This window comes from Rhinolophus ferrumequinum, chromosome 2 (genome assembly GCF_004115265.2).
Source record: "Rhinolophus ferrumequinum isolate MPI-CBG mRhiFer1 chromosome 2, mRhiFer1_v1.p, whole genome shotgun sequence".
Taxonomy (NCBI): domain Eukaryota; kingdom Metazoa; phylum Chordata; class Mammalia; order Chiroptera; family Rhinolophidae; genus Rhinolophus; species Rhinolophus ferrumequinum.
In genome coordinates this window covers 80861683-80873275 of record NC_046285.1, presented here as the reverse complement: position 1 = coordinate 80873275, position 11593 = coordinate 80861683, and the positions used below count along the sequence as shown (strand labels likewise).

General features: G+C 36.6%; 1 protein-coding gene across 2 annotated transcripts in view; it reads left to right on the top strand.

Annotated features, from left to right (window-relative positions):
• The first annotated feature begins 3556 nt into the window (after nt 1–3556).
• The window catches only part of MLF1 (myeloid leukemia factor 1), a 44770-nt gene continuing 36733 nt past the window's right edge, over nt 3557–11593 (top strand). For both annotated transcript variants that reach the window (XM_033090356.1, XM_033090365.1), the window contains exon 1: nt 3557–3718. In XM_033090356.1, the coding sequence (XP_032946247.1) occupies nt 3672–3718 (47 nt within the window). In that variant the 5' untranslated portion in view covers nt 3557–3671. The remainder of the gene's footprint in view (nt 3719–11593) is intronic.

Sequence of the window (11593 nt, the reverse complement as noted above, 5' to 3'; positions counted from 1 at the left end):
CTCTCACTTCCAGACCACTTCTGTGCACAGTTCAAGACAAAGGGATTAATTAGGACAATGAAACCCTAGACACGCTGAAATTAACTGCAGTAAAGGTGTTTATAATGGCCTAACACCCATGGCTTTGCACAGTTATAATTAAGTCTGAAAGTCTAGCATTCAGAGCCTGTTTATTTCTTCTTGGGCATTTCAGATAACATCTTCAAAATCATTGGTAAAGTCTCAGGTGCTGTAACAATGGTAATTGCAGAATTAGCTGGTGAAAGAGCTGTCCACTAGAATGTTAGCTCCAAGAGGCCAGAGAGTTTTGTATCCTCAAAGTCTATAATAGTGCCTGGGATATAATTAGATCTTAATAAGCATTTGGTGAATTAATGAACGAAAGAAAAGAGGACTCACTGCCATTTTGAACTCTTGGTGTTTTTAATAGAGTTGTAGGGTTGGCTTGGTTTCATGCTTTTCTCTGTTTTCTTAACCTGATCAGTGACCTTCCAAATAAACCATAAGTTGTAGTGTGGTTATAGATTATATATGTAAAAGTACCTAGTGCACAAAAGGTGTTCAGTAAAAGGTTATTTTTTTTATAGGGAGGAAAAGTAGGGTGGTGGAAAGAATATAAACTTTGGAGTAGGACTAATCTGGATTTGAATTGGCTTTTGAATTTGAATGGACAATCACTCTCTGGGTCTTAGTTTTTATATATATATATATAAAATATTGAGATAAACATCTTAGTATACAGGGTGTTGTAAGGATTAACTGAGATAAGGTATGTAAAGCACTTATTGTAATGCCTGAAACAAGGAAGTATAAGTGGAAGGTATTATCCTAATAGGGAATTTTCACTTTACTTGGCTTATCTCATCCCTCTGAAGGCAAGTTTCAAGACATACGAATAGACTGTACATTATATACAGCAAGCACATACTACAACAGGACCTTTGCACTCGCCTGGAATGCTCTTCTGATAGATGTCCAATTCCTTCCAGTGAGTCTGCTCAAGTTCACCTTCTCAATGAGGCCTACACAGAACTCCCTTCTTATAATTGCACACCTCCATCTCCCTTACCCTGCTCAGATTTTTTTCCCCTAACACCTATCACCTTTTAACATACTACTTTCTATGTCATTTATTTTCATTCTGCCCACACAAGGATATAAACTCCAGGAAGACAGGGATTTTTGTTTGTTTGTTTGTTTTTCACCAACACCTCAATGTCTAGATTAATGCCAAACTCAGTTTGTGTAAAATTGAATTGATTTAAATAAATTCCCACTGAACTTTATACTTTTTTAGTTTGGGCCCATTATTTAGTTTGTCAGCATGTTTCTGAGAAATTACTATCGTTCATCCTCCATCTTTAAGTATGGCCGATCATCCACATTCCATGCAATCAACCCCACCAGGGAAAATCCAGGCACCCAGCCCAGTTCAATTACTAGCTCTGTGAGTCTTGGCAGTTTACTTACCCTCTCTGTGTCTTGGTTGCATCATCTATAAATGGGGGTAAAAACCATCTTTATTCCATAAAAATCTTGTGAGAATATATGAGTTAATGCACCTGAAGTGCCTACAACAGTGCCTGGCAGACATTCAATACATACTAGCTATTTTGATTGTATTTACAGACAAGTTCAGGACCATCACCCCTTTAGTCACGCTCAGGATCTGTATTCCCCTCCTGCTCAGGTATTGATCCTTTCCTGCTGATTTCTTTTATCTCCCACTTTTACCCATCAGATCTGAAATGGGTGAGGTCTCTTCAGCTTCAACTCTCCTCTTTTCTCCACATTTTTCTTTTTTTAAGCATTTGCCATTATGCCCAAGCTGCTTTTAAAAGCTCCAGGTAACTCCCTGACTAACATGTGCCACTAAATCTTTCATATTTTAACAATAGAATCTAAGCAAAATCCCCATAGGAACAAGAGGGAAAATTTTCTCACAAGTTGCTTTACTTGACTTTAATCCAGAACTATTTTAGTACTGTCACTTACTGCCAATAATTTACCCCAAAAATTGAAGTTTTTGTTTTGTTTTTCAAATGTGGCCTCCTTAATATGTTGGGTTGTACTGTTTTAAAGAGAGAATAATTTCAGGTCTTCTAAAACATTTTTTTTTTTTTGCTTTGAAACTAATTTAGAAATTTCCTAATATGTGTATGCTCCCTGAGCTTCATTCTCAGGACAGAGGAGAAGAAAATATCCTCTTCCCTGGAAGGGCAATACTATCTTGCCTTGGGCTGTGAAGTCTGCCCTACCTCGTGCCACCAGTCTCAGGAAAAGGAGGCTGCCAGAGAACTTGGCTAAAGGTGGGGAGGTAAAAGGTCCAAAGGATTAAATTTGCAGCTCCCAAAATAACCCTAGTACTCCTGCCACCTCCAAATCAGGCCCTGCACGCTTCTTCACGCTGGCAGAGTGCCAGCTCTCTAACTCTATCCCAGGAGGCCCTGTGGAGCCATGGATGGCCTTTCTCTATAGGAAAGCCTCCCAGAGAGGCTGGGAGCCCAATGAAATAAAGGTGGACATGGAAGATGTATTTTCTCCTTCGTCTTATTATTCTCTCTTTAATGTCCTCTCTTCTCTCCACTCTTCCAACTGTCTTTAGGTTCCTGGAAGGCTTCAAGGACGGTGTTTTCCAAATTCAGTAATATGATAGCCCTTCCTCTATGTCCAAATCCCACCTGCATTGTTTCTTTAAATTAGCTCCCTTTTTCACTTAAATTTTTAAAGACTAGCTATTAGTGTATAGCATTACTTTAAGACCAGTTTTACTAGCAATAAACAGAAGACTCGCGTATAAATATAATTAAAACAAAAATGTGTAGTAATGGAATTTTAGTTGGATAGGGCTGCTTGCTGCAAGCCTTGCACCCCTTAGGTTAAGGAATGCTGGAGAAGTGTGTTAAAGACATACCAGCATCAGAGTGAGACTTGCTTCTTGAAACAGAGACTGGAAAGAGGACTGAAGAGAGAGTAATTTTCTCATCTTATTTTAAAATACCATGTGTACATATAACTCAAGCATTTCCCACTTTGGGATATACTGCTTTGAGTTTTAGACTCACAGCAAATAAATTTGGTGAAATCACTGAGCACACTATTTGCTAACTTACTCAAAAACTTTTTGCACATTTTTTTCTCATTATTTGTGTACAGCTTTTGACCAACTATCGCAGAGTATTTATGATACAGGACTCTTTACTGTGGTCACAAAATGTGGTCTTTGGATACCATGTAACCTACACCTTGACCCATCCCCATTTTCCTGAAGGGACTTCGGGTTCGAGGCCAATCGTCACTTTCCCAAGGTCACACAAAACGTGCTCTAATTTTTGTGTTCTTTCAGGCCAGAGAACAAGCAATCTTGGCCCTCAAGAGGCTTCAGGAGGGTTGCCTGGCTGGCGCGAGGCCAAACCTATAGCCTCCGCTGTGTTGATCGCAGTTGCCATGGCAGCGGCGCATTGTCTCCGCCTCGTTTCGTGACGTCAGGGAGCGAGCGTCCAATGGGAAAGGAGGTAGGCGTCACGCACCGCCTTTCCTGGCGGGCCCCGCCTTCGCGGTCGAGAGAGAACCGTCGACCGTGCGGGCAAGGCAAGCTCGAGTCGAGGCCGCGGCGAGTTACATCGTTTTCCAATCTGTCTGCGTCCGCCGCGGCTCGAGAGCGAGTTGGGATGTTCGGGATGCTGAGCAACGGTTTTGAGGATGATCCCTTCTTCTCGTGAGTGTCGGCGGCCGGGAGCCCGCGAAGGCGCGGGAATTCAGGGATCGGGAGAGGAGCTATTTATATTTTAAGCGGAGAGAGCGAGTTTTAGACGGCGAGAGGGAATTCGGGTTCCAGGAGGCGGTTTGAGGGAGAGGAAGACTTGAGAGCATGAGAAGAAAGGGAGAAGACGACTTAGGGGTGTGTTGGGGGGAGGAGGGTTTGGGGGTGTAGCGTGGAACAGGAGTGTTTGGGGTGTAAGGTGAAGTGAGAAGCATTCGGGGGGGCGTGGGATGGGAAAGCAGTTGGGGACGAGGTGGAAAGAAAGAGAAGGATTTGGGGGCATGAGATGCGGAGAAGTCCGAACAACCCCCGCTTCCCCCCGCCCACACGCACCTCCGGGGTGAGAATTGCTCTTAACCTGGCCGGACTTGCGGTGCCCCCTTTGCTTTCCGCCTTGGGAATGACGCCTTCGCAGCTGCAGGGGCTTTGCAGGTGACGATTAACTGCTGTCTCGGTAACTACCGTCTCGGCGGAACTTCTGGTGTGAGTTATGCTCGCAGGACCCTTTCCACCCTGTTTCAATTACAAATGAGGGGTGAGGAGTATCTTATAGGATGACAATTCTTTGAAAAGGGATGCGGTTTTAAAACAGCATTTTCCCTAGTGTTTATGAGAGCACAACAAAGTTGTAGAATTGTGCTCTCACCTCCAAGGGCTTGGAAGTTGCCATGTGCACTGTTTGTTTTCTTTGCTTGCTTTGTTATAAAGCTAGCCTTGTTTGGGAAGGGATTCTTCTTTCTGTCAGAAATCCAGATGGGGCAGGGAAGCGGGGAGAGGGTGCATTTAACACCTCAGGTAAACAAGTACTAACCCTGTGAAGGGTTCCAGGTGAAATAATATGACGCCTTAGGAGGAAGACATCCAGAAATTGATTAATTGTTCCATTATGATCTAGTATTCTGTTTTGTTTTGTTTTGTTTTGTTTTGTTTTTAAAAAAAGTTCTTCCTTTGGCTATTATATAAAAGTAATCTAGTTGGATCCCTAAGACAGGAAGATTTGTGATATTTTTTTTGCCTTAGTGTCCTAATTTATTAGGGACCATTTTTTTAACAAGGTTAAAATGTTCACAGTTTATGACATAGATTTTTTTAAAAGGAAAATAATATATTGATTTAAATGTATCAGTACTATTTTAAAACCAAATAATATAAAAGTAATGATTGGAAGGATAATTAACACTAGAATAGATGAAATGATTAATATAGAAAAATTAAAATTATTACATTTTATTGTAAAAGTTATTCATTATAGTGAAGGTGTAGATGGACTCAGGTAAATTGATTATGCTGTTTTGTTCACTTGTTTAGGAGCTGTCGGACATTTATGATCCGTGTCATTTTAATAAATTTCAAATTTTGTATTATGATTGTTCTTTTAAAAGCCTCTGAGAGTAGGGACTAAATATATCCATAGATTAGTTGAGCTGTCCAAGTGGTTCTTATGTAATTGTGACATCAGTACAATGGGTTAAGAAGATTATGATAGACAGTTTTGGGGGTGTATTATGTCTTTGATTATATCAAAAAGAGGAATGGGCTTAACCATGAATGTATAATTCGTACTTCATTTAAAATGTCTAGCAAAAGTGTAATTTAAACTCTTGGGTGGCTCTTTCTGAGCAAAGGCAATGAACAGAGAGTCAGGGTCAGAAATAGTAACATGACAAATAGGAGGCATACATCAAAGAACACTCTTCCCTGGTGCTTAGGATGGAAAGCACCAGCAGTTACACGTCAGTGGGTCCTTCTTCAAATGTAGTTAATGTAATTAACTTTATGAAACTGATTCTTTGCTCCACAATTAACTATATAGAGAGTAAACATACTTTGGGGGGGAGGTTCAGGAGAAAAAGACTGTGAGTTCATACTTATTTCAAGTAATCTGGCCTTTTATCCCAATACCAAACAAAATGAGTATTCCTTACTTAATATAAGTCAAATATAGACTTCATAAAGGAGACAGACTTATTAAATCTACTACTGATCTTAAGGAACACAGAAGAGTTCCATGCCCACCATCTTTTATATAAATGTTGTATCTATTTCTAACACTGTATGTCTGATCATTGGGTTCCTTAGTGGCTAGTTTAATATCTGACATGTAGAAAGTATTCAGTAACTATTGTGTAGTGATAATCTGGTGTCTCATAATTAATCTGGTATTCATTGCTGAAAGTAATTATTTGCATTCAATAAATGCCATTGTTGATTCTGGCACTTTCTCATTTGAACACTACCATTATCTAAATAATCTATTAGTTCAGAATCAAGGATATCACCATAAACCTACTTTACTACTTTACTAATTATTCAAAAGTGGAGAAAAAATCCACTTCTTGGATAGAAAATTAGAATTATTAAATGATTTGAGACTGGAAAGGTACTGGGGTCAAATTGTCAAAATGCTTAAAAGATTTGAGTGAAAACAACAACTAAAATCTGTAGTTTTGAAATACAAATGTATTCGTTTTCAATGTTTACCTTCAATGTTTACCATAAAAGCACATGTTAAATGTTTCATCAGAAAATTAAAGGGAAACTTTAAAAGCAATATTTCAAAGTTTGTTATTTTACTATGTATTTGGGACATTTTTTATATTGGTATCTTACGAATACTTCAGAGCTGAAGTTATTTCAGTGAAAATTTCCTTACAGTATACCTTCATATATATACCTTCTTAAATAAATAATACTTGTAATTTGCTTAAAAACACAAAGGCTAAAAGCTGGCAATTCCTGGCATGCAGTTTTCTCTCAAGAATACTACTTTCCAGTCTCATTTGCATTTTTGCTAAAGAACAAATAGGAATATGTATATATAAGCAGGAAAATTAATTTGAAGTTAAAATGATTTTGGCATCTATCCTATACCCTAAAAGAATTGATTGTTTGGTATCAAAGTTTACATACTCATATTTCTAGTATAATCTGTAAATTTCTACTTTGTACAGAAACATGAACTTTGAATCTTCTGAGCTACAGAAATGAAATTCTGATCGTGCAAGTCTACAAAAAATAGCTATGTTACCTCTTATCAGCTATTAGATGTTAAAGACTCAGAAGCAGGTTGGCATTCTATCAGCCTTATTTTGTATCATAAACTGTTAGCATTTCCTTAAGCTACCTAACATATGGGCACCATATAAGTGATGACCAGTCTTTGGTCAAAGCACTGCGTATGTATTCATAGGATGTTGCTTTTTCCATCTCTTTGCTTTCTGCTGGAGCTAGAACTTACATAGCTATAATCTCTGTTTTAATTTTATTTTTAATTTTATTTATTTTGTATTTTGGAGGTAGTTGGAGAACACTGCTTTGACATATTCACTGACTGAGTTGGAAGTGAATGTATTCCGTGTAAAAGACAGGCACTGACTGATATTTTTTTAATTGAGAATATTATCATAGCAGGAAATTAAACAAAATTACTAGGTTAGCTTTTGTGGACAATGTTCAAGGTTACTTACATATTTGTTTTCAGACATAATGTGAGATGGGTTCTTCATCAAGACGACATAGTTTTGTGCTCATTAGTATTCTAATTCTAATCTTTTAATAAAGGTAGCTTGAGAATACTCAGCTAAAATGTCAAGTTTGGATTTTCAGGATCCCATTTCATGTTAAGACCCCTTAACAGCTACAGTGATTTTTAGCATCTAAAAATTTCTGTTCTCAGAAATATTTTAACATAGCTATTTCTTATAAATGAACTTTGCACATTTTGATATCATATTTAACAGATAAGCCTCGAACTGAGAGAATTTCTAAGGTAGACTGTTGATTTGGAGCATTTTTTTGTTCATTAGCTACAAACCATTGAGCTAAGAGCTAGGAGAACAACATGTTTATGACATAGTTGCTGTGTCAAGGAATACCATTCAGTCACATCTACTCATATCATAATGCTTAGTTCTATCAAACATTATAAATATCCACATAAAAGTAGGGGGAGGGGACCATAGTCATTCCTGTAACTCTTAATATCGATGGTTTTTGCCACACCACCATTATAAACTACTTCTAAACAATGGGAAAATAGAATTGCCTGTGGAAATGTAATTCAGTCCTCAAGTATTAATATTTCTTAGGTTTCTACTATATGCCCAGCCATGTGAACTCTATTATAAATTTGTAAAAGTTACAGCCCATGCCCTCAAGATTCTCTGACGGATGTTATATGCATTATATCTAGTGTTAAAACCTTGGATCACCTGCTGTGTTTTCTTTATGGACATACACCTCATTGAAACTAGGGATCGTTTCTTTATGATAAAGAGAACCATAACAATCTGCTGGCTAAGCTTTTGCTACCTCTATGTATGGTGGAAGGAAGGAATTTTCCTTGATGAATGGGACTGCCATGTCACTTATCTGAGACCCTTATGTAATAACTAACGGTTTTTACTTAGAAGCAAAAATATCTATATTCTCATACAGGCCAAATAAAATTGTAACCTGCCCTCCCAAAAATATATATGTTATATGTATATATACACACATATATTTTACATTTGAGAGAGTCTTAAAAATAGGAACTTATCCTGAAGTGAAACTTTACCAGCTATTAAAAAATTTTTTTTATGTTGAAATTATTCCCAAGAGACCGGAATCAATTTAAGACTTAACAATTTTTTTGTGAGGGGAGGGGGCAACAATTTGTTTTTCATAGCTTGTGATAGGTCAATAATATGGAGTAGAAAAGGTACATTTGGTACCATATGTCATGCTTGGTGTGGTTTGTGTCCGCGATCCCAAAAGAGATAGTATAGCCGTCATAATAGTATAAATAAATTTTTCCTGATTTAAATGAAAATGCATCCTCATGGAAAAACCTGAAAATTATAGAAAGCTTGGTAAAGGAAATCATGCCTCCCAAGATTTTTAGCTCTATCAATTATTTGGTGTATTTATTTCCTATTTTGCATGTATGAAATTTTTTTCCCAAAATTGGAACCAAACATTATGGTTATAAATATACTTTTTTTGCTCAACATTTATCATAAGCATTTTCTCAGTTTTTAGATTTTCTTTAAAGTGTGAATTTAGTGTCTGCAAAATACTGCGTCCTGTGGATATACAAAGAATATATTTCATATAAATCTTTAAATACATTTTCAATTATTACTTCAGGCTAATTTATGTATATGAAATGTTCAGTTCATAGGGTATGAACTTTATGAGGCCTCATCATATTTCCAGTTTATTTTCTTATAAGAATGAAACATTTATTTTCAAAAGAGAACAATATGAATACATAGAAATATATAAAAACTATTAATTCTTAACTGAGAAAACAAACTCTTATATGAGGTTAATTTAAAAAATATTAAAACCACTGTTTGCTACCACAAGAGATTTTTGGCTTTGATAAAAAAGAATTCAGGCTTGGACAAGAGAAATCTTAGTCTTATCTCCAAGCAGTTGCTATTGTGAGTAGACACATGAGTTGAACTCACTTCATGGTCCAGCTAGATTTCTTCCTGAATGGTTCAGACAGGTGCAAAGCCAGACTGTGAGCCCACTTTTGTCTTAATGCTTTTCCCAACAGGCCACCTTTTGTTCATGTCACTAAAAAAATAAAGATGTTTTTAGTATTTTCTCTACATATAAATATACCTACTCTTTTTAAATAAAGAGAAATCTGAGCAACACTTTAAATGAGCCATATTTAGTTGCTGAAATTTTAACCCAATTGTGATGCAACCAGAAAAATGAATCTCACTGAATTTTATGTTTCTATTGGAAAATAATACTTGTTTAATACTTATCCACAGTACAAAATCTAGTATTCCCTGAAGTGTCTTTCTTCATTGTAATTGAATCTCAAACACATATCTAAACTAAAGATTAACGGTTTTCTTAAGTAACTATACATTAATAAGAATGAACATTTTAATCTCCATATTTGTACCCATATTCTAAGCTCTAAATATCCAGTGAGTATAGAACTCTAAGCAAAAGGACTCTCTTTTGAATCATTCACTTTATAACTTCAGGTGGTATGAAATCCTTTAATTCCCATAGTACTATTTCTTTTTGTTCTTTAAAGATATTTTATTATTAAATATTTTAAATATATACTATAAAAGTATAACAGTATTGTGTACCCAATACTCAGAATTTCAAAATTTACACCTGCTATATCCATCTCTATTGCTGCTACAGTCTCCAAAGTGTTTTAAAAGCAAATTCCAGAATTCTTGTCATTTCATCCCTGTGTATATATCGCTGAAAAATATGGTTATATCATTACATAACCACAATACCATATTCACATCTAACAAAATTAGCCATAATTTTAATTGGCATCATCTGGCACTGAATATCATTGAGATATGAAATACTTTATAATATCGTTTTAGAGGTAAAAATTAGAAAGACATTGTTTCTTAGACAACTCACTTAGGATCTTAGAACTACTTGAAACTCGCTTCTTTAAGTAAAAAGTACAGAGACAAATACATCAAATTCTGATTTCCTTAATTTTAAAGTAACTCTTGATCTTCAGATCTTGATTTGGAAAAGCATAAAACAATTCTGTTTCTTCCCTCTAGTGCACTATAACATAAGCTGCTCATTGTGTGCCATTGACAATTTAATTTTTAAATTGTTGCAACTTCCCCATAGTGTTAGTTACCCGTAATTCCTTTAGAAGAGTGATTCCCAGACTTTTAACAGGTGGAAAATCCAGGAATAGTAGTCTGTTAAATCTTCTGTGCCTGTCACTCCTATCAATGTCAATTAATAGGTATGACAATTAAGTTCGCGAATTCATCCTAGAAAAAGTGCTACATCCCTCATTGCTGAATATCACTATGATCACCTTCGAAGTACTCCCCTTGGGAAGCTATTCACTGATGCCAGTGCCTGATCCACCCTTCAAAGCAATTTTGGAACTCTTTTTCTAGAATGGCCATCAGAGCTGTCATCGTATTATCCTTGATGTCCTGAATGTCATCAAAATGTCTTCCTTCCAATATTTCCTTTATCTTCAGGTAAAGAAAGAAGTTATTGGGTGCCAGATCAGGTGAGTAGGGAGGGTGTTCCAATATAGTTATTTGTTTACTGGCTAAAAACTCCCTCGCAGACAGTGTGCCGTGTTGGCTCACACATTGTCATGATGCAAGAGCCATGAATTGTTGGCAAAAAGTTCAGGTTGTTTTCATCTAACTTTTTCACTCAGTTTTTTTCAGCACTTCTAAATAGTAAACTTACTTAACTGTTTGTCCAGTTGGTACAAATTCATAATGAATAATGCTTCTGACATCAAAAAAGGTTAGCAACATCGTTTTGACTCTTGATGTGGACTGACGAAACTTTTTTGGTCATGGAGAATTGGCTGACTTCCACTGTGCACTGTGACACTTTGTTTCAGGGTCATATTGGTACACCCATGTTTCATCACCAGTGATAATATGACCCAAAACATCGTCTTGCCTCTCCAAAAGGTCTTGGCAAACATTCACCCTCCTTTGCTTTTGTTCATCGGTGAACTTTTTCATGACCATTTTTGCACACACCTTTCTCATGCCAAGATTTTCAGTTAAGATTTTCCTAAATGTTTCTCTATCAATGTATACTTGGTCTGTTATGTTTCTCACAGCCGACAATTTTGATGCATAATTCAACGAATTTTTGCAATGTTTTCATCAGTTCTGCTCGTTCCTGGCCGCCCTGATATCTCTTCATCAGTGACGCATTCTCTCCCCTTAGAAAAACATTTAATCCATTTGTACACTGCCATTTTCTTCATGGCATTATTCCCATAAACTTGGACTAACATGTCCCTGATCACTTCCACTCTTGCCAAGTTTAACAAGAAATTTAATG